The sequence below is a fragment of the Eriocheir sinensis genome, chromosome 52, assembly GCF_024679095.1.
Source record: "Eriocheir sinensis breed Jianghai 21 chromosome 52, ASM2467909v1, whole genome shotgun sequence".
In the NCBI taxonomy this organism is placed as follows: domain Eukaryota; kingdom Metazoa; phylum Arthropoda; class Malacostraca; order Decapoda; family Varunidae; genus Eriocheir; species Eriocheir sinensis.
In genome coordinates this window covers 11,420,719-11,444,752 of record NC_066560.1, presented here as the reverse complement: position 1 = coordinate 11,444,752, position 24,034 = coordinate 11,420,719, and the positions used below count along the sequence as shown (strand labels likewise).

The 24,034-nt window shown below is 43.4% G+C and overlaps 1 protein-coding gene across 5 annotated transcripts; it reads right to left on the bottom strand.

Annotated features, from left to right (window-relative positions):
* Nucleotides 1–7,483: 7,483 nt before the first annotated feature.
* LOC126983062 (polycomb protein SCMH1-like) lies at nucleotides 7,484–23,732 on the bottom strand. Of its 5 annotated transcripts, none has more exons than XM_050835538.1 (15): nucleotides 23,565–23,732; nucleotides 20,895–20,973; nucleotides 20,360–20,508; nucleotides 19,942–20,215; nucleotides 17,110–17,225; nucleotides 16,527–16,764; nucleotides 15,946–16,131; nucleotides 15,650–15,796; nucleotides 14,583–15,473; nucleotides 14,132–14,332; nucleotides 13,847–14,026; nucleotides 12,831–12,932; nucleotides 12,554–12,699; nucleotides 12,067–12,233; nucleotides 7,484–11,670 (listed from the first exon to the last, which is right to left on the bottom strand). In XM_050835538.1, exons 2-14 carry the CDS (start codon nucleotides 20,911–20,913, stop codon nucleotides 12,099–12,101), a joined length of 2,784 nt encoding a protein of 927 aa, XP_050691495.1. In that variant the 5' UTR covers nucleotides 20,914–20,973; nucleotides 23,565–23,732; the 3' UTR covers nucleotides 7,484–11,670; nucleotides 12,067–12,098. The 5 variants fall into 5 exon arrangements, with proteins under 5 accessions (XP_050691495.1, XP_050691499.1, XP_050691496.1 ...); XM_050835542.1 differs by having other exon boundaries at nucleotides 19,951–20,215; XM_050835539.1 differs by having other exon boundaries at nucleotides 23,514–23,728.
* Between the last annotated feature and the right edge of the window lie 302 nt (nucleotides 23,733–24,034).

Below are 24,034 nucleotides of genomic sequence, written 5' to 3'. Positions count from 1 at the left end.
GCTGGATGAGTCACGGAGGGAAGAGAGGAAGGAAGAAAGCGTCTGTAGGAGTTTCTGAACACCTTGGAAATAGATGAATAAGAATGCTACGGAAAAGAATAGAAAAATTGCAAATATTTTTCATAGATTTTAACCGGATAATCCTTCAATAGTCTACAGGCGAGCTCACAAAGGCAAGAAGGAAGGAAGAAAGCGTCTGTAGAAGTTTCTGAACACCTTGGAAATAAATGAATAAGAATGCAACGGAAAAGAATAGAGAAAGTGCAAACATATTTTTTCATAGATTTCAACCGGATAAACTTTCAATAGCCTGCTGGATGAGTCACGGAGGGAAGAGAGGAAGGAAGAAAGCGTCTATAGGAGTTTCTAAACCCCTTGGAAATTAATGAATAAGAAAGCTACAGAAAAAAATAGAGAAAGTGCAAACATATTTTCCATAGATTTTTCATAGATTTGCCCTAGATAAAACTAATAAAACTGTACTCACCACAATAGAAGGGGTCATCGTATACATGTGGACGGATCCCTTGTTCCATCCTCACCGATCTTGTCAAGTTGGTGAGCCACTTCCTTCGGTATTCTTGTTATTTTTATCTTTATCCTCCCATGGCTAGTAAATTTCTGGTGGTCTATATAAGCACTTGTGTCTTTTGAACTTGTCTCGCTTGTTTCTGCTCGCAATATGGCCACAGAAGGATGGCATCTTGTCTCGCTTGTTTCTGCTCGCAATATGGCCACAGAAGGATGGCATCTTGTCTCGCTTGTTTCTGCTCGCAATAAGGTCACAGAAGGATGGCATCTTGTCTCGCTTGTTTCTGCTCGCAATAAGGTCACAGAAGGATGGCATCTTGTCTCGCTTGTTTCTGCTCGCAATGAGGTCACAGAAGGATGGCATCTTGTCTCGCTTGTTTCTGCTCGCAATAAGGTCACAGAAGGATAGCATCTTGTCTCGCTTGTTTCTGCTCGCAATAAGGTCACAGAAGGATGGCATCTTGTCTCGCTTGTTTCTGCTCGCAATAAGGTCACAGAAGGATGGCATCTTGTCTCGCTTGTTTCTGCTCGCAATAAGGTCACAGAAGGATAGCATCTTGGCGAACTCACTGGCGTTGCAATGGTCTACACAGCACCCCGCGTCCCAGCAGATCCTCACGACGTAATAACAACCTGAAAAGGGAGGGAAAACATTGTCACCATCAGGGAATGGTTGCTTAGTACTGCCCGGCTGATAATTTCTCCACTTTTTTCTCCATTGACCACAAATCTGCAAAATATACATATCACGCCTCATATACAACCCTTTTTTAAGTCTCATAACCCCGTGTGTAAAGGAGTGAAGCCTTTCTTAAATCTATAACATCGATGAAAAATATTTACATTGTCTTTCATCTCTAAAGACTCACTACTCCGCCTTCACGAGTTCGGGGCTTCAGGAAACACAGCCGTAATGTTTCATATGCGTCTCGAACTGCGGCGAAACAGAGTATTGTTCGGTAGTCTGTACGGGACTTTGGGACACCGCTGCCAGATTATCGTACTCAGAGCATCGTATTTACCGGTTTCTGACCCATAACTATTGCCAAGAAACACCAATAATAAACCATTTTAACGATAACTATAATATGAAGCCAGTTATTGGGGTGGAGGAGACAGTTTTGGGTCGGAAATCGGCAAACATAGGAGGCTGAGTACGACAATCTGGCAATGTTGCTTTGGGACCAGTTTAGTGTGCGATGACTATAGTATTTACATCAGGAGAGAAAATGTACTGTACAGAGCTGCGGTATAAAAATTGAGTACGACCGAAATAAAGAATGTTTCCCAATTTTTATTTTAACTGCAATTCATTCTTACAACAACAACTCTATATTCCGAAGTGGGTAGTCTTGTTTCCCGATGTGAGTTAGCAGTTAGTAAGAGTTAGAAGTAATTGAAAATGGCGAAAAAGGTGAGTGCAAAATAGCGAACATAACTTAGCTAACCTGGAGAGAGAGAGAGAGAGAGAGAGAGAGACGTGACGCAGAAGGTCTACCCCTCAGACACGCTTCCCACGCCCCCTCGCGGGAGTCGATGTTTTCATGAGGAGCGGGACGCAGGACAAATAGACTTACAGGCAATCACGGAGAAAGTGACACTCATTTACATAGCGGGAGAGAGAGAGAGAGAGAGAGAGGGGGGGGGAGGGAGGACGGCATGTGTATGTGTGTGGGTGTGTTTACTCGAGTCAACGTCCTTCCCTTCCTTCTCTTTCTCCTACTCATGCTCTTACTACTACTACTGCTACTGCTACTACTACTACTACTATTGCTACTGCTCCTTTTCCTCCTCTCGCCCGACTGATGTCAACAGCTTATTACGTCCCCTGAATCGGGTACCCAAGGCCAAAAGTTTGCACAGAGCCACCCGATCGTCACTTGCTTCCCTTCCTCATCACCTACTCGGTTTCATGTTTACCGGCTATTCCTCGTCTTTCCTCAGCTAGGTAGTAGTAGTAGTAATAGTAGTAGTAGTAGTAATGCGTGGTACAGCTTCAGCACAGGTGTCAGACTAGTTTTACATCTCTTACTGTAATTTGTAGCTTGTCTTCTTTAAGTCTTCACTGATGTTGATCTGGTACGTGTCTTCCTCAGTATTCCAGAAGCATCGTGGAGGTAAATTCCTTCTCCCGGCGACAAACTATAAAGCCTTCCGCCTTGAGATAAAGAAAGGATTGGCAAGCGTTACCTCTCGCTCCCGGAAAGATCATTGAAGTAATTTCCTCTTCCATTCACTCGACATCGATAATAAGACAGACGAGATGCTTCATCATTGATTTTTTTAAGTCACAGTGACACTTTGAGTCTTTCTCCCTTCCCCCCGGTGTTCCAAGTCTCGTTTAGCATTTGTTTGTGTTGGTGTAGCGTATGAAAGTCTTCCTATTAATGTTGACTAAAGGTAAACTCGCTGCTGCATTAATGTGGCCTTTGAAACACTGCGGCAGCTTCTAAGTTGGTTTCGTTTATTCTTTCCCCTTCCCTTTCGATATTCCAAGTCTCGTCTAGCCTTTGCCCATGTTAAGCGTGGTTCTCATTTGTTTCTTGTTATTGCTGATGATGATGGTGATTAATATACCGTTGTCCTTTGAAATCTATCGTAGCTTTGGAAGATCGTGGGCACGTCAGAAAACCACGGAAATAGGAGAACCACGCCAGCGGAAATCGTGGTTTGACTGGAGATACACGGAAAATTTGCCCAGTGTGATAGCCCCTTTAGGATGGATGTACATAAAGTTTCCCTGTGGATTTGTCTCCTCTCCTCGCCATGTAGGAGGGTCGGTGGTTGCAGGCCCGGGGGTGTGAGGGCTGCTGCTGCCGCCGCTACACCCACGTGCATCTCTGCCGCCCACTCACTCGGACATGCCATCCCAATACACAGGTTACCGGGTGCATTGTGTCTTGTCCTCGCCGCTGGGAGAGTCAGTGGTGCAGACTTCAAAAGGGTGGAGTAAGTGGAGCGGCGTCATAAAGACAAGCCTACACCAGCATTCCGCCAGCCAGCCCAGCCTACCACAGACTGGAACTTCATTGAAACCTTTATTTTTAATGCGACTCAGTTTACAAGCAATACCCGCATGACCTGTTTACAAGCCTCTTAAAATAACTCAGTGATGTGTCTCTTGCCTTCTGTATTTCATTATCCGTGAAGATGCAGCCTCCGACACAGTAGGCTATCGCAACCTATTAACAGATGTCGACCCGTACAAAGTTGTCCATCTGATATCCGTTTTACACATGATCCGACCGACGCAAGTCCATTTTTCATTCTTAATCGTCATTAGGATACCTCTTGTTCCCTATCCTTAATGCTCGTTTGCTATCCCCCTGTGTTACACCAAGCAGTTTTCTCTTTTCCTATTTGCGCGCAATATTAGCCTCTCTACGGCTGGCTCCCTAATCCCCACAAATGACTCTTCCCGCTCCCTGCTTCATTCCGCTCCCTGGTTCTAGTTTTCGCTGGTGATTACACGGGGAAGGAAGCAGGTATATCCATCCACGCGTTTACAACCCTTTACATGTTTCCTTCAACGCTCGTCTGTATCACCACAACGACCAGCGAGGGAGAGAAACATAAGAAATGTATTGACAATTTGCCAACACCAATGGAAGAGGGCAAAGAAGAGGGGAAGACCAACGCCAAGGGAAGAGAAGGGAAGGGAAGGGAAGGGAAGGAAGGAAAGGGAATGTGATGACCAAAAATATGAATTGGAAAGTGTGTGAGGAACATATGCCTGGTCAGGTGTTTGTTTCATCTTGTATCGTGTGTGTGTGTGTGTGTGTGTGTGTGTGCGAGTAAAATTCCACAACACACACACACACACACACACACACACACACGCGACTTCACTACAACGACAAGACGTGACAGTCTGTTATATTGGTTCACACGTAAATATACAATTGGAAATGTTATAAATGACATACGTACCGACAGGATATTTAAGCTTCTGAATGAATGAAATTAATATACACCTCCCTCACCATCGTTGGCATGTAGGCGGCATAAACCGGTGAAAAAAAAGATAAAAATGTATATAAATTTCCCTGTTCTATTTACTTGTTGACAAAAGTAACACGACATTTATTATTCAACTTTAGCGATCACTAATGGAATGTTTTCTTTGGATCTTTTACCTTAGTTAAGGCTTCTTTATTTGATCATATGTATTTTTTCTATTTATTTACTGGTTGGTTTAGTTTGTTTTTTGTTTTGTTTTTATGTTTATTTACTGGGCCTTTTTATCATTTGTAATTAGACGTTTACCTGGCGAGGCATTCAGGTCAGTGAAGGAATGAAGCCACACCGGACACCTGGAACCTGGCCTTACCCTGCCTGAGCTCTTTTTTATTTTTTCAGCCGGACAACTAAACACACACACACACACACACACGTGAAATCTATTGTGTTATTTTTTTTATCAACGATGCTTCCTCCACCAGCTCTAAGCTCACGTGCTAACTTCACTAAATCCTATCACATCGAAAATGACGTCTGGGACAGCACGTAAAAAAAATGTGCGATAAAGCGTGATAAATTACGGCACAGTAAGAGTTTGACTCAACTTTGTGGAAATGTAAATATAGAAAAAATAAATGAGTGAGAGCGTAAAGAACGAAGCAATGGTACAAGACTTTTTTTCTAATGTTCTGAATATTCTATCAGTGATTTTTTGGGTCTGACAGCAACTAAAAAATGCCTTTCTGGTGCTTCGATGGGACCGAGGAGATGGTAAGGAATACCCTTGAACTGAAAGAACAGGCGAGAAGATGAATAACTTCGGCTAAATAACGCAGTGCTGTCTGCCTCCTATGTTAGGCTACACAGCAAGGCGACGCAACGGCGCAAGAGGCAGAGGGCACGGGGGCTTCCTTCCTAGCCTGTCCCCTCAGGAGAGAACATTCGCCTCTTTGGTCTGCCGACAGCCCGTTGCGAGTTTGCGGGATCGCTTCCTCAGAGAACGTGGAAGGGTCATAGGCTGACATTCTCAGACGCTTCCTCATGAACTATTTACAAAGCCCAAAAGGGAAACCAGTCGGGTTCTCATGATTTTTTAAGTCCACAGCACAGATGAGGGGTCAAACTACAACGGCCATAAAACTACCCTTCGAAATGCCCAAAAGAAGCCCAATATGTAGACAGACATTCCTGGGCAGATCACAATACCATGAAATAAAATTGTAAATCACATTTGACATTGCTATCCTCAACTGAAGACGGCAAATTTTAAGTAAAAAGCTTGTCTAATTACCCCCCACCCCCCCACCCCATCACACGTAGTTTCATATAGCATATCTTTGCAGTTATCCCCCTCCCCCATCACAGAGGTATTGTTTCAACATTTATACAAATCTTTGCATTCATATCCTTAGGTTCAATAGTATATCCTTCAGCTGAAACCACTCTGCAACCTTCTTATTTCTTTAACTATCAATGATGCTGCAGTCACTCATCTAGGTCCAGTATCTATCCACTCCAGGATGATCCCTTCAATTAACCACTGGGTCATTTAATGTAATTGCACTTGTCAACTAAGCATGGATGTAAATCTTACTTGTTAAAATATTTGGGAAAAATTTTAACTAACCGAGAAAAGGTACATGACCCAGTGGTGAGTATACATACTAACCTTCAGCTTGGAGATGATCACAGGCAGGCATCCATTTATAAGAACATAAGAACGTAAGGAGTCTGCAAGAGGCCGGTTGGCGTATACAAGGCAGCTCCTTTTAAAATTTTGAACACCATAATATGTATCGCTTCTTAGGTCCTCCTAGAGTCCTTTGATATAAAGGGACTCTAGGTCCTCCTCCTCTCGTTCCTCCCTTCTTATTATTCACACACCTTCCTTTTCAGTGTTATATTATTTTCTAACCTGAAGTAAAGTCACTTATCTTAACTTATTCAGACATTCGTGCCCTTTTTTCCCAGCACTGCGCCGCGAGGAACACTTTTGCCAACTTTACCATTCGTCTTTCCGTTTCCTTTTTGTCCCCATACAGCCCCAACACCGTCCGTGCAGATCGCCCCGTTTTCCTCCTCTAGCCTCCTAGTCCACTCCTCTCTGCCTATTATCATCACTACTCCTGCTAACTCCTCTCAATCCTCTTTCCTTTTGCTCTTCCTCTTGCTCTTGCTGTACACACAATACTGACAGGAAGGATGACGGCGCCAAATTTGAAATATAATATATATATATATATATATATATATATATATAAATATATATATATATAGATATATATATATATATATATATATATATATATATAGATATATATATATATATATATATATATATATATATATATATATATGCTAAGTATTAACCCTTTTAGCCTTATAGAGAACACTTTTTTTCCTAAATTTCCAGCAATACAAACTTTTCAACCTTTTGAGCCAGAATTTTACTATCCTTTTTTTTTTTTCAGTTTTATTTAAGTCTTCACCTGTAGCACCGGTAGGCTCCCTTCAGGGGCCTGGATGGTGGTCAGTCTAAGCCCATCATGGCGCAGGCAATTTTTATAATGGCGCCATTTATGCTTGGCTCATGCTGCCCCCCAGAACTCATTCTTGATTCACTTGGACGGTTTCTTCTAGAGTCCGGGTTGATGGGTGGTCTTCAGGACAGCAAGTGGGTAGTCTTAGGCCACTCAGCGGTGACTGAAAAATCCCAGGTGGTAGCAGGCGGATTCGAACAGACGTTGTCCATGGCACAGTGAATGTGGGGCCCGCACGCTAACCACTCAGCCACCGCCACTTGCACCCCGGCACTGCCTACTGTGAACCTTCACTCATGCCACTCTGCTGGCCTGTGCCCCTTAGTGTGCTAAATTTTGACCAACATCCATTAATTCCTAAATTATTGCAGTATGTGGAGTACAACCTAATGGTTATCTCCATAGTATAGGATGGAGAAAAGTGATTTCATAAAGGGTAGAACAGAATCATCTTAAAGATCTCAAATATATTACACGAAGATGACAACTGTGTGATTCTCACAACTGCCGTCGGTGAAATACAGAACAATGACACCTTCATAATTATTTGAACAAAACTCAATTGTCAGTGTAACTCAGGTAATAAGTTTACCTTGTAGGCAACTGGTACATCCATGTTGATATTCTGTATAAGTGTCTTAACAAGAATCAGCAAAACAAAACAATACTACTTTAATTCTTAACATGTTTGGTGAGTCCGGGTGATACATGAAGGTGATTCACATACATCGTCTAAGTGTCTAGCAGCACTGGTAGGTCTTGTGCTGTGATTTGAACTCTTGGGTCCTCCCCCACAGCCTGCTGGTGCTGCCAGGGGGGTGAGGGTGAGGTGAGGGGCTGACTCGCCCTCCTACACAGGGTGACACAGGAAGGCTGGCCAGCAAGTATGGCCTACTCAAGACCAGCACACAGTATAAATAAAAGATGAAGGAGATTCATATAATAATGCACTCAACTGAATATAAAAACTTTGGGTATTACATTGACTGAATTCTCCTTGATTTGGCAACACAACAGTGGTCTTTGACCTTCATGAACACCATGTTGCTGACAGCTTTATTCCCAGGCCTCTGTAACACTGGCCATGTCATGGCAAAGGCTTCCTTCACTAGTAACACTACAACACCTCTACTGTGGGAAACACACCTTCAGAACTAAACTGGGCTTAAGTAAGACCCATAACTAAGAGGAAATAATCACCAGTCATCATGAATGAAGTCATCTGCCTCAACATCCATTCTGAAAAGTATTGCTGGCTGTCCACAAACACCACAACTGGCCTGGTCAAGGCTGGGCCCGCACACAACGACCACCACTCAACACACTACACACAAGACACTTGAGCAGCCACCTCTCAAGTGTATCGCTGACTTGGCTTGTCAGTCTTAAGTGTAACTGCTTTCAACACTATGCTGAATAACTCAGATAATTCAGAGATCTCAAATGAGTAGGTGTGTCTGTGCATGTGTGTGTGTAATTCATCATGGCATGGTTACATGCTGTGATCGCCAGCCAGCACCCTCCCAAAGAGACCTCACACACCAATCACCACACACCCTACCTCCCTTGATCAAGAGGGGACACGAACTGCTGTGTCAGCAGTAAAATCTTTCAGACTGAGCAAGGCATAAACCTCAGCCTACCTGTCAGGGCCGAGCATTAGTCCCCTACACCACAGGAGCAGTGTGAGTGTGTGTGTGTGTGTGTGTGTGTGTGTGTGTGTGTGTGTGTGTGTGTGTGTGTGTGTGTGTGTGTGTGTGTGTGTGTGTGTGTGTGTGTGTGTGTGTGTGTGTGTGTGTGTGTGTGTGTGTGTTTGTGTGAGTGAGTGTGTGTGTGTGTGTGTGTGTGTTCGTGTGTATGATAACTTAAATGTGGGACTGACTGGTCGAGACTTTAGGGGAGTCAGAAAGCCAGACATTGAGGTGAGAAGAAAATAATATTCAAAACATCGATCCTTAGTGATAAAATCAAGTGCTTAATCTAATATCACAAATTTAGAGCCCTTAAGAGGAGGGAAATTACTAAATTGGATGAAGTTTTAAATAGATAAATGTTACATGTGGTAAACTACAACATGCAAGTTATAAGAGATCCCGCGAGGGGGAGCATGTGTGCTCTGTGGCACGGCATTACTTGTACTGTGAGTCCTGTGCCACACAGGCACCTCCGAGGCGCACCGCTATACTGACCTTCGCAGCAGTGAACTCCTGCCGTCATGTGGATGCTACTTATGGCTGCACTAAGGTTACAGGCTTGCTCTATCTGCAGACAGCCCAAAGGCATTTCAAAACTTATTGTATATCCATTCGCTTAGAATATGAGGTAATAGAAATATTTTCACCTGCATAGCTTTCAGTAACTAATAAATACAAGTTATGTTGAAAGTTATCTATTTTGCCCCCTTCAGAACTGTAACTGTAACACTCTTGTATTGTTCTCATATCATGAAATGACAATCCTCATTGAAGGACCGATCCTACCAAGAAGCCAAAACTGCTAAGGGAAGTGCATACGTATGCCATTACTTCCCTATTCATTATAACTGTTCCTCATACAAGTGACCTCACCAAGCAGTCCTCCTTCTGAGCACTGCATGTGTGTCTGACACAACACTTCCTAGATATCTGGTAACCTATGTTACATGTCAATATTTTTTTTGTCATTTCTGAGTATTTTCATTTAAGTGATCTCATCCACCGGTCATCCCTTGTCCAGCATGCAGCATAATATACAGGCGCCGTGTCTGACACAGCAGTCCCTGGAAAGTACATAACCTCAGTTGACTGTAAAGTGATGGTAGTACATGGCCACCACCTTCCTACAACTGGAATAACATTACACCATCATCACAACCGAATTTCTTACAAAGTGCAATGTCAAAAAAATAAATCAGTACAATAAAAGTCATGATAAAAAAGGAGACCCAGTATGGAAGGCTGCACTGCCATGCATGTTTCATTCAGGGTGGCTTGCCACTTCCATTTATACAAAGGCATGAATTTCAATGCATACATACAGTACAATAGTTCTTTTCTCTCTTGATATGTGATTATGAAAAGCAACAGCTACATATATAACAAAAGCTATGACCCCATTTATAAAGAATAAATGTTACATTTCACATTTTCTTGTTACATGTGAATACCACTAAGAAAAGAATGATTCTACCCAGTTCTTTTAGTATTATGTGAGACAATCAAGCCAGCAGAAACAAGCCAGTCATTAAAAGTCATTTCTTTGTGACAAAAGAACCTATTAACTTTTCTGAGCAGATCACACGGCTTATGTGAGAGTTCAGCTGATGCTTGTGATGATGTAACTGTTGGCTGAAAAGGTTTAAGACACAGCAAAGTTTTTGGCTCATCTTTAGGACTAATACTTAAAACTGATGAGTGCCTAACACCACAATATCATAACATATGCTCATCACTCGAGTAACCAAGAATACTACCTCCATAACAATACTTGACATCACAACATTCACAACTCATGACTCAAGAGAAGCTATTCCATACATTTAGAGAGTTGTTTGCACAATCTATCCTGATGTGATGCCTGCTAGTAAGTGATTGCCCCTTACTTGCATCGTGAAGTGCCCCAATTAGCTTGTCCACATATTCAGCTCAAACATAATCATGTACTCCCACTCACTCGATCTTGTTTCCTTCTGAGAGATTCTAACCAAGACAATTCTCCCATTTTATGATAAACATTGATTTCTTGCATTCCTTGCTTTCCATTGTGACAGTTTTTGAATAACCTACTATTGAGACTGCAACACCCTGAATGTTTTGTTTCATACATTAGAAAAGCTTCAGAAATATGGCAACCAAGTGTGTGTGTGTGTGTGTGTGTGTGTGTGTGTGTGTGTGTGTGTGTGTGTGTGTGTGTGTGTGTGTGTGTGTGTCATTTTACTCAAGTGGATAAGTATGAAGTTATGTTTCCAATAAATTAAATCACAAAGCTAATGCCCATCTCTAGATATCAATAAACTAATTCACAGAACACAGATCACATGCCATGAAATGCAGGAGCCAGCTGATCTTTAAGAACTCATTCCCTCCTACTTTTGTTATGGCTACCCTGAAACACCTTCTTCTGCAGTCTATATAAATTAGATGAGTACACAATTATGTATCACTGATGGAGAAAAGGAAAATCAACTTTACTGACAACACTTGCCAGATCACAATGTCCTTTAACTTAAGCTGAGAAATCAAGATCTGCTACATTTTAAGATCCAAGATGGACTCCCTGTCAAGATCTAGGCATAAACAAGTAAGTTCTTCCCTTCTGATTCTTGATGGAAGTAATTGCTATATATATGTATGGCAGAGGAACAAATTAGAGTGAATGGGACTGTAGGATTCACTTCTTTGGTGAAAATAATATACAGTGAGGCGCACTGAACCCACACGGCCATTGCATGTCAGTCTTTGATCGCCAAACACCGAGGCGTCCGTACAGGTGTTATACAACGAGACAATTTTTGGCTTTCTGCATAAAAATAGGCTTCTGGAGTAACATGAACATTTATCTGATTATGCTTCAAGCTCCCTGTGGTAAGGCAAGAGTGCAGTGCTTCTTCCTGTGTCGGGGGGATGACCACTTCCTTGGATGTTCTTCGTTCCAGGCCACCCTAGAAAAAATGTTTTGAGTTCCATATTGATCTGAAGAAACACATGCATATAAACTATAGCTATGTGTCCATTGTCAACTTGTATATTAGAATAGCAGTCATTGTTTTGATGATCTCTTTATTTATATCAACTTGTAGTAGTAGTAGTAGTAGTAGTAAAAATACAGTAGGACATCAATCAAACACAAATCAATTCATATGATCGATGTAACACTAGATTGAATCAGGGCCATATTATCAATTTTTCATAAATCTTTTCTATTCAATTCAACATAAATATTGCTTGTAATCTTCAAGCCTCCAACTTTACCAAGCCTCTTCTTACTCCCTGACAGGTAGGATATGAATGGCAGCAGCAGTAGCAACAGTCACCCCTGGGAAAGACAAAAGCACTACCTGGTGATGGTGGAGGAGGGGTCATGAAAGGCTCAGGTGACGAGGGGCTTGCGGCCACGAATCTTGTTGATGAGGTTACAGATCTTGAGGGCGGGCCCAAGCTTGAGGCCCATGTACTTCATCATCATGTCACTGTTCAGCAGCAGGAGTGCCTTGCCATCTATCTCCTGAAATGCACAAGTCTCTCATCACTTTGGTGTACTTTTTCTTGTATAATATCAAAAAGCAATAAACATTTATTTAGGGAGTTTCAAGGAAAGTTATTAGCCATCAGTAAAACACTCATGTAATTTCCGGAACACTAGACTTGATAACTTTATAAAAACTATTTAAAACTATCATATATAAGAGTACAATTCTGGATGAAGCTTTATAAAGTAACCCCCTTCCATCCGATGTCTGTTTAAAATTTTTCTAAAATCATCTTCAAAAGCTATAAAATTTTACCCAATAATTGTTTGTTTCTATATTTGAACATAATACTAACATGTCTCCTGAAGAGGTCAGCATGGCTGGCCAGTGCTGGGTCAGTGGCAGCAATGTGAGAGATGACTTCCTCCACTGTCCACTCTGCTGGGTCACCTCGGGGCCGCGGGCTGAGGCCAGAGTCACTTGCCGAGGATGGGGAGGGCTCTGGATGAGTGGAACGGAAGGTAGATTAGTTTGTGTGTGGGTCTGCGTTGGGTCCACAGCCAGGGTTCTGCCTTTATGGAGGAGTCTGAGACATCTATGCATTCTCAACATCAAAATCCTGCCAGACTCACCTTGGAGGCTGGGCTTGGCCACCTTGGTGGGCGTGGCATCGCTGGGCTCTGAGGGTGCCGGCCGCTTGACGCCAGTGGTCACCTGCTGGGCTGCCTCTTGTTCTGAGGGATGCACACAGTGGTAGAGACTAGGGTTGAAAAATTCCTGGGAATTTTGAACTGGGAAACTTTCCATGGGAATTTTGGGAATTTTCGGGAAATCTGAGAATTGAAAAAAATTTAAAAATTTCCCTTGGGCAGCTGTGGATTTATTTATTTATTTTTTTAGGATGAGGTTATTGTTGCCTCTTTAGACCAGTTTTAGGAGGCTGTTAGTGAATGTCCCTTAGCCCGGTGGTGGCACAGGCAGGATTGTTTAAGTGACGCCTATTGAGGCACATGCTGCCCTACGGCTAACCTAACAAAACCCACTATAAGTTTTGACTCAGAAAATTCAGATATGCTTCCTTACTAATGAGACTTTCTATACAATAAATTGAGGTCATTCTCAGTTAAAATAAAAAAAATTTATTTGCATATTATACATATCTAATGAATTTCCAATAGAATTTGAGGTTCCTTAAACTCATTTCTGGGGTGAGATGACAAGGAGATTCTTTAGTTCGAAATGTATGAGTTTCTGTTTACTGACTCATAATCATAAATTATTCCCATATATCCACAATAACATCTGCTGCTCTACATATGCAAGGTAGTTGTAAGTCATCCAAAATTACACCTGCTTTCAAACATTCACTTCCTACTTCTGCCTTCTACCACTCATTTCTGATGCCTTGAAAGTCCAACTCAGCCTAGCATTTGGTGTTTTGGTTTTATGTTCATCAGTTGAAATTCTCCCACAGTACCAACTGATTTTACCATTTTCCATCAATCTGATTTACCACAATGACCAATCTCCAAAAAAAAAATGTATATACACAGAATTGCATAGTTGCGGAAGGTGTATATTCCCCTAAATCCTAAAATGTAAAATGAACAAAACAAACACCCATATTTCAAGGGAACTTTGTTCCTACCTCTCTTGAACTGCGCTGGACTCTGGCGGGCACACTTGGTGCACTGGCTGATGGGGTGCTGGGTGTAGAAGTTCTCACAGCACATCAGATCTTCAAAGAGGGTCTCCAGGGCACTCCAGAAGTCCTCCACCTTCTCAAGGGAGGGGAGGCGATGGGTTTCTTGTGTCCCTTCAACACTTGCTGTGGGAAGAGTTTGTGGTTGAAAAATAACTCATACTTACTCTTCTGATGAAAATCCAGGTACCTTCACTAGTCACAATGCCACAGCAGACACACAGCACTCACTTTTTATGATGACCTTGCCAGTGCCCTGAGGTAGGAGGGAGGTGACTGTTCTGGTGTCAGGGGCAGCATCCACCAGCGCCTGGATGGACTCCCGCACCACTCTGTTGAGGCTGCCCGGCCCAAACTGTAGCGGCAGCTCGCCCACTCGGCTGCTGTCTAGATAGGGGCCACACGTGCAGCCGTGGTTCACATACACCACCACTGCCACACAGGACCCAGGAAACAGATTAATAAGTGTTGGTAGAGCAAGATTATCATTTTACATATTAAGTATTGGCAGAGGCAAGATTATTGATCACTTTAGAAGCAAGATTCACTATTTCCATATTTCTGCTTTTCTCCAAACTCAGTGATATCAGGAAGTTACAGGAAAATGACATACAGAACACACATATGCATGTTTGCAAGCTCCCCAAGGCATAGGCACGACACCTGTTCAGAGTACACCCACCTGAGGCACTTAGTTTATGAACAGTTGAGGTATCTGGTTCTGTGACTGTGATGCTGGGGGACTTCTGGGGTGGAGGAGGCTTGCTGGGGTCTGTCCCTCCCCCAGGGCCAGGAGAAGAGGACAGAGTTTTCTGGGAGGTGGAGACGGAGTGTGGGACGACAGGGGACTCGGGCGTTCTGGGTGTTGAGGGACGTGAAGGAGAGCTACTAGAGGAACTGATGGTGGGGGCCGTGGTGGTGGTTGTGGTGGTGATGGAGGAGGGGGTGTCTGCTATGGTGGAGGTGGTGGTGCTGGTGTTCAACAGGGTGGTGGTGGTGGTGGAGGTGGTGGTGGTGGTGGTGCCTTCAGGACCCACTGATCCTGCAGGGGCCTTGGAGGATGGTGAGGACAATGGAGGGGTGTCTGCTGAAACCACTGACGATGATGACGACAATGAAGATGATGAAAGTGACTTGGATGCTGGCGGCTTACTTGATGATGAAGGTTTTATGGCTGATGAGGGAGATGAGGATGCACTTGAGGCTGATGATGATGATGATGATGACAATGACTGTGGCTTGGTGTGTAACAACTGTTTAGACATGGCTGCCGCGGGCTTCTGCTGGGGTGATGCCTTGGTGGCAGCAGCAGCAGCAGGCTGTGGCGGCGGCTTGCCAGTGGACGAATTTTGTGTGGACTTAGAGGAAGGTGAAGCCTGGTGGGGCAGGTCGGGGCTGCTCAGGGGCGGGGAGGGAGACCGCTGCCTGCCCCGGGAGCCAGGCTTGGAGGGGGAGGTGGGGGAGGAGATGGGGCTCTTCTCGGGAACAATCTCCGGAGACTTGGCTGAAGCACCAGCCAGGGGTGGCGGGATGTTCAGGACCCGGGCCTTGTAGCGGCTGCTGGGTGGGCCCCCTGCAACAAAAGAACAGGAGTGTTGCATAACAAAACACAGGGCAGTTGTGTTCACAAAAAACTTGACAGAAACTATTTACAAAAAATATAACTTGTAACTTAAAAGAAAAAAAAATATTTTATCCAGATTTAACATGATAGGCTTTTGTCTTTGACCCATAGCTCCGAGTACTTACACATCTGTCCCGGGGGTTGTAGAGGATGCCCAGACATGGCACACCATCCCACAGGAAATATGTCTCTTGAGTCATAGCGACACCAGTAGTCAAAGGCTCCCCGCCACCCATCAAAGGTGACATGAATCATGTCTCCGTTCACAGCACCTGCACACAACAATGGAGACTCAAGTAAACTTGCAAAAACAATGACAGAACATCTGCAACTGTACAAAGTCATCATACTTCATCCCTCTCATCTTCACAATTCTCTGCCCTTTCATCTTAGCTACAGACGAGCCTCCACCGTGACTCACCAACAGTTGCTGCGCAGATGAGCTGAGGGTTCTTTTTGTCTACAGCCTCCAGCTTCATGCCCACCTCAAAGTAGTTCTTTGGGGGTGTGGGGGGCTCTGACCGGAAGATATGCGGTGGGGACACTTCAGCATTATGAAGAGTCTTCAGGAGGAACATGGGCCATGAAGAGGCATTCATCCTGAACCCTGTGGAGAGACAGCTTTTCTAAACTTTGTCGAGAAATAGTTATGAAACATTACACTACATTAGGGATGCACACCCACTGGTGGTGCAAAGCCTGCTGCCACATAATGCCACTACAGAGGTGAGTTTTCATCAAAGTGAATAATTATGATGTTTCATAACGTTATTTTTAATGTATGTCTTTGCATCCGTATTCATCTGTAAGGATGTATCTATTACCGGTACCTCTTAAGAAGAAAATACATGTATATATTACGTACATATATAATGTGGTGGAAACATTATGATTTTGTGAATATAAATACTTAAGTGACGCATAATAGTCTGGTGACTTGAGGCTGGTATGGTTTCCAGACATCACTAGGTTACAAGTGGCAACACTGCACACCCCACTGACCCAGGGGAGGCTGCAGCATGCCGCCGTGCTCCTCGCAGTGACCCACGGGATGAATCTCATTGTTGCAGTCCACCAGTCGCCAGAAGTCGTTCTTGTTGTCCGAGCCGTCCAGGCGCAGCCGGAGGCGCGGCCCCAGGGTGCCCACCACCGTGGCGATGCAGGTAGAGGTCAGGTTCCTGGGGTCAAGCGCCTCCAGCTTCATGCCAATCTTGAACTCATTCTTGGGAGGGATCTTGTGCTGGGAAGATACACAAACATGTCACTAAAGGAAACTAAATTGCAATACATATTAAAATTTACTTGAGTTCCATATAATTCTCATAAAACCATTTTAATACTAAGAAAGGTGAATCCAGACTAAACAAAGATAATAACATCTATTAAACGATAAAAATTACTCAGTACAAAAGTACATGCACTGAAACAGCTTATGATAACAACACTTACATGGCACTGTATGTGAGAATGTTCATTCTCACTGTTCAACTACTAAATATTATAACAGTAGTATGGTTAAAATCTGTGTACAATACAGAAGATATTTAGGTGAAGACTTTGGTATGTCCAAGTAATTGTTGCTTACCTGCTTGAAGCACTTGGGCGGGGAGGACAAAGAATTGGTTTCCAGCAGGTAGTCTTCCCACTTGAACTCGGCCGCCGCCTCTATCTGTGCCAGCGCCGCCGCACTCAGTCCGCGCCCTGCAGGGAAAACCAACACAATGTACCGACCTCAATGCTCACCTTCTTACAACAGACCAAATGTGAAGCACCACAGGGGATGAAGCATCTAAGACTCCTCAGAATAGGCTAAAAACTTCATTTGAGTCTTAATCCACTACAGCTTTTATAAAGGTGCACAAGAAGAATAAGCTGCAGCCTCAGACATGATCATCAACAACTAGAGATGAGCCACTGCATACTTTCTAAAAGCTAAATGAAGCAGAAACACTGTATTAAAGAAGGGATATTCTGGCTATGGCATATAGCTTGTGAGCTCTCCTTTACCACTGACCCAGACATAGGATGAAGTGAAACACCTTTATCTTATGTTCCTCCGCATGTTAGTTGCCATAAAAACACTGATATGAAAAGACATCCTCTGCAATTTTGAACAATTAATTTAGAAGAATACGTTCAACAGGAATTAAATCAATTTCTGGTATGGAGGTGCTTTTATTTTGATCAACAAATAATGAAATTATGAATCAATCTGGCACATTCTTTGAATGCAACAAAACAAAAATTGATATGCTATACTTTCTACAAGAAGAGTTGAACATGTAATATATTTAATGAAAATATCATTGATGCATATAGAATTAAATACAAGCCATTGAAATAGCTGCAGCATCATAATAAAGGTCGTGCCCTACAGATACAAAATGTATACATTTAGAGACTTTAATTGACCAAGAATACTTGATAATAAGGCACTATAGGCTACAGAGAGCTTAACTACCAGATCAGCTGGTTAAGCACATACACCACTACCACCTCAGAGCCTCTTACTCTCCATGTATCACATAGCAACACACAACCCTTTCACACACCAGTAGCCAGGCAATATAACAATGATTTTGTCATTCTAAGTCGCCAATGGAATGTTGTACTCCATCTCCTACCATGGCAGCTAGACACATCATCATCACCCACCCCATTCTTGTCCAACACTTAATCAGTCCCTGGGGGCACACACTGAGGAGACTGTTGCCTTGCCCCCCCTATGACATCCTCACCAACAGTTCCCCTGAGCAAGTCTCCATGCAGGCACTTTTCCAGTACCAAGTACCTCCCAGCAGGATCAACAGACTTGCTCTAGCCACAAGCTTTATGAGTACCCCCTTGGCCTCCCACTTAGGGTTGTCTCACAGAAACTACCCAGTGAGCAGGGTCAACCTCTGGGTAGTGTGCCACAAGCCCATATAGGCAAAGTTGACATTCTCAGACTTTGCAAGTAATAAGCCTCAATTCAGTCTCATTGAGTAAATGCGAATTTGACACAAAGTCACTCCAGCGATATGCCAAGATTCTGCACACTTCTTACCAAAGGTGTAACTCCGCCTCTTTAGGTCACTATTGAGTGTCCATGTCTCACAGCCATAAAGACGGAGAAAAACAACTTGAAGATCCAAATAACTGTCTTTTGCACAGGTATAGAAACCATATACTCGTGCTGGGCAAGTCCATGACACAGTAAGCCAAGCCAATCCGACTTCTTGACGTGACCTGTCACTGATCCGTACTAAGCAAACAAGGCCTGTGAGATTTTCAAAGATCCTGATGTCGTTGCCACATGCATGAACTGACTGTACTGTACCATCTAGTTAGCCTCCAAACACCTGTACCTTGGCCTTGGCCCAGAAGACCTTAAGTCTTAAAGGTTTCATCTCCTAAAGCAGTGGCTCAAGAGCCATCAACATAACCTCCTGCAATTTGGCGAGAATTACTAAATCATCAGCACAAACAGGTTTGGTAACATTAGTATTGCTAATAGGTGGTCTGCAATGACTTTGGTTTACTGCATTGGCTAATGTCCAGTCTGTTGATAAGTGATGAGGAAAGGACGCAGCCCTGCCTCACTCCCATGTTCACAGGAAAGCTGAATTCACCCCCCGCCCCCCCCAACCCACTTTCAGTTCCCAAGTATATGGCAGTAATAAATCAATGATCCTTGCAGAAATCCTACAGAGTTGCAGGAGATCTCAAAGCCCCTTGCTACTTCCCTTGATCCAACAGAGAGCACCACATCCTGATTTCTTTATCTCCATATACAGATGCCTTAATTTCAATGTCTCAAAATAAGGTTCAACAACTTTCCATATTTGTAGAAATTAAAAAAAATCATCTACTTTTCACTAATCCCACTCCCCCTCTTATGGTCCTCCCCAATACTACAAATGAGACTAAAGTCATGCTGCCATGCACAGCCTGCATGCAAATAAAAACACCAAAATCTAAAATTTACACTGGAAAAGTTGAAATAGATCATGGCGCTCAAACTGACTACTCTTGCTCCACAACACCTGCACATGTATCAGGACACTTTGAGCATTTGGCAGCATTCAGTATTTGGAATCATTTACTCTTCTGAGGTATCAAGTGATAGATTTAAACTTTTATTAGAATATATAACATGCACATCTACAACAAAGAAGAGAATACTTATGATTATCTTCCACTCTGATACACTCACACTTCCTTGGGTCTCAACAAATCAGAGAAGACACGTTTCCCTTCTATGGTACAGAGACCAGAGACAGGCAGACAGAGCACAGACACACAAGCACACATACATGCATGCACACACACACACACACACACACATACACACACATATACACACACACACTCTCTTACTTACAACCAGCTGACCCGGGTCTCCACCTTTCACACAACCAAACACCCTCCAATCTACCTTTCCTACCCGGGGCCACCTCTGCCAGGGCCTTCTCCATGGGGGAAACTCCATTGCCTGAGGAGGGTGACATGCTGGAAGGAGGTGTGGTGGCCACAGAGGACACAGAGGACGCCACGCCCACCTCCTCCTCCGCCTCAGCCTGCTCCTTCTCCTTCTTGGCCCATGCCTTAAGGCACTCGTTGCTGCACAGTTCCCTTCGTCGTCCACTTGTTGATTCACACTTGACGGGTGTTGAGCGAATAACGTTGTCACAGTTGGCACATGTTCCTTGCTGTGATGAAATATACATAATGCTTAATAAACAAGTTAACACACCTTTAAAAATATTTTGTAAGTAGCTTCATTATTTCATATTTCATACTTGACAGATGTGAGAGGCACACAATATCAACAGATGTCTGCTGCTGCTACCTACCTTCATGAGGGCTTTCCTGTACTCTGAGAGGCACATTTCTGAGCAGAACTCCCGCTTGCCTGAGCTTGTAGGGAACACATACTTCAGCTGAGACTTGACCTCCGAGCACCAGGTGCATGTCCGGGGGTTCTTGGGGGGCCTACCGGGACCTGCAGGACACATAGTGATGATCCCAAGACCTACACCACCTCAAGTCTCTCAATGTAATTCAAGTGATTTTGAAATATTATCACAATGTATAAATGAATAGCACTAGTGATGCTCAATTTTGTGATAAAATCTTTATTTGATATAATGCACCATTTAATTTATCAAGTGGAGGGGAGGTGCAACCAGCTTTCCATATTTTTGGACAAAGATAATAAACTAGTACAGTTTGGAGCCACAAGAACACTTGCTTCAGTACCATTTTCTTACATAACACAATTGTGCCGTCCTTTATTTTCTAGAGATTACTGTAGCTTGTTTGAGATAAGAGGAGTCTGCCAGGTAAACAAGCATTAAATCACCATAGTGTGACACCAGCCTTACTCACCTCTTCCTGGTGTTGGCATTTTGCTGGAGCGTCTCAGAGCCTCATATCACTGGCAATGTCGCCTTCATACCATCACTTCCTGCAACAACATATACCCAACTATAAGTTAATGCAATGTAAAGTGGCATTAAGGTATTAAAAATACATACACTTTTAGAGAATTCTCAATGGCAAATAATAAGCATACTAACTCTATATTTCATACTTTGAGTTTAACCCTCAAGGGTTTACTTCTTTCAAAAGGGTTGAGTGAGGTAAAAGTTGGGAAACCAAACAGTGATTCAGTAATATACGAGTATATACATTGTTCAAAGAGAAAGGGGAAATTCTGGACACACTATAATTTTCCTTTTTCATCAAAATGTACCACTTCGTACCTTTACAATAAGAAACATTGATGGCCAACGAGGCAGAGTATTATGTATCTCCCTTAATATGTATATATCAATTTGCCAAAAATGGGCATCATTGTTTTCTTGTGTATACTGGACAGTTTGGTAGAATAAGATTCAATGCTTGGCATTCTTGTAAGCAAGAAACAAGAGAGATGATTACTAATTATGTAAATGAAAGTCAATGAAGCATGAGGTGTTAGTTTCAAACAACATTGTGTCCTTACATAGAATAGTCAAGCAGAAACAGCTTAGAATACACCAGAATGTTAGCTGCCTTACACTGGGAAATATCTAAGCCATCATAAGATATATACAAATAAATACGTGACCAGCCAATATTGAAAAGGTGATGGGATGTTCACAACTTACCAAACTGGCCTTGCGACACTGAGATCTAAATTTAAACTGCCGAAAAAATACTTCTCGCACCCCAACACTCCCAATACTGAACCCAGACAACCAAACAACCTGCGCTGGCTAATCTTAAGTAAACATGAACCGTTATCATGTTTATGCCCACTGCTTCCACACAGATACAGCCAATATGACTCAAACTGTTACAACTGGTGAATTATACAAGTTACAAATTTGGTGGGGCAAAATTACTGATTAAGTGCCAATAGGTTACTAATTTTGTGGCAGCTGGTTACTATCCCTGTGGAAACATTAGGCATTTGGGTTAGGTAGTTTAAAACTTTATTATAACCTTCACTTTCTAAAATAATAAACTTCCATGGAAAGTAGCATTTATGGGTGGGTGGTCGCCCTTGTGCCTTCATGCGAGCCAATATGCTTCACTCTGAGCTGCCACAAAGGATGGAGGCAGGTTACTGAATTGATGGGGATAGATTACTAATTTGGGGTGATAGGTTACAAATTTAGCAGCCATTGGTTACTATGCCAAGATAGGTTACATTATGAAGGCAGGTTTGATTAGTTTCACTGTTGGGAATAACTTATAAACAAATAATTTTCAAAGAATGAGGATCAGATTCTTTCGAGAGTAAAACCCTTCCCTAAAACCTCATCAACGGTAAACGGTAAATGTTAAGAGAAATATAACACGAAAAAATATCCTACTGAATGCTATAATGATTGCCAGCGTTTACTAAAAATTTACTAAGTTCTTCGCCTGGGTATTTGTCAATTCTCTCTAGGAACCAACCAGGCCTGTCCACCAGTATGGCATCAGTTTAATGGTAAATATTTTCTTTATTGCCACTTCTTATTTTTGGTGGATTTGTTCCAGTTGATAATATTTAGTTCTTTTGAGTGTTTTGAGGCTTCATTTGTTGATAATAACTGTAATATGACCATGACAACTGGGTCAAGACAGCTAACATTACATGCTGATATCTTGATTCCTACTTAACCAACTGCTCTGCAGCTATCATATATATTTTCTACTAACCTTCAAACTTTTCAGGAAAACATAGGAAATTGAACTGGCCAAAAAAAAGTCTGAAAATAGCCATGAAATGTGTGCGCTAACCCAAGCAGCTGTAGGCAGCAGAGTGGCACAGTGTCCAGTGGCAAGGTGGCAGCCAACACCCTGGGCTCAACACAGTGGAGTGTTCATGTTCATACTAACAAGGAGTTCCATGCCCTTTGGCTTCCCTTCAGATCACTAAAAGACAAGTGAATATATATGCAACCTCCTGACAGGGGGCTTTGCCCCCAGCAACCCCTGTGTTTCCACACTGTTGCATCAGGCTTTGGGAAAACTATGGTTATTATTCACGTGTACAGCAAAGTAGGTCTCAAAACATTCAAATGAACTAAAAACTATCAATGGAAGAAAAAACACCATAGAATTGGAAGCAACACTGAAGGAAATAAATACCATTTTAACTTCTATGTATAACAAGTGAATTTCTTGCTCCTGTGATGGTCCCTGCCCGCCCTTGCCCCTGCCACGGCGGCCCTGGCCACCAGTGCCTGGCCCCTGCCACGGCGGCCCTGGCCACCAGTGCCTGGCCCCGGCTCCCGCGGGGCTGCGTGCCTTGTACACTGCCTACCTTCTTACTGCCTCTACTAACCTTGCCTGCAGGTAACACCCGCCCCTCCACACGGCGCCGCCCGCCCCTCGCCCTGCCGTGCTGCCCCCCACACCTTCCCTCTCCCTGACCAACACGCCCGCGCCTCGCCGCCCCACACACACGCACACACAGGCTGGTGTGGGGTGCCGTGCCGTGCCGTGCCGTGCCCGCCGTGCACTGCTCACCTCACCTCCCGCCGCCGCCTCCGCCGTGGACACACCTGCCCGCCGCCTCACCTGTCCCCGAGCACCGGCAGCCCCTGGGTCACGGCGCACGCACGAACACACGTCAGGGCCTGTGGTAGCGGTCATAAAAGTTCTCTTAACGATAAAAACAACAAACAGCCGCCGCCATAGTGCTGTTGTGGCGTCTGATGCTGGGCCAGGCGGGAGGGAAAATGGCGCCGCTGCTCGGGGGGGCTCGCCTATTTCACACTCGCCTGACTTTTCTTCTATTTCTAGCGTTATCACCGTCGAAAACAGTGGAATAAGGAGACAGATAAAAGGAAAAATGCTGTAAGTTGCACACAGACACTCCTAAGACCCAGGAAATAAAGGATAAAAGGAATAAAGTGGAGTACGCTCAGCTATTTCCCCCTTGCCCTAACACTTTGCCCTTATTTCTCTATTTCTAGCATTATTATCGTCAAGCACAGTGCAATAGGGAGAGTAATAAGTGGACAAGTACTATAAGTTGCACCATGACA

What these genes read in the sequence shown, in the direction of transcription:
- LOC126983062 (XM_050835538.1), bottom strand. An exon ending in CATCTGCGCAGCAACTGTTG is followed by an intron (nt 15,797 to 15,945) that starts GTGAGTCACGGT and finishes TGTTGTGTGCAG; the next exon opens with GTGCTGTGAACGGAGACATG. An exon ending in GGCCAAGCCCAGCCTCCAAG is followed by an intron (nt 12,700 to 12,830) that starts GTGAGTCTGGCA and finishes CCACTCATCCAG; the next exon opens with AGCCCTCCCCATCCTCGGCA.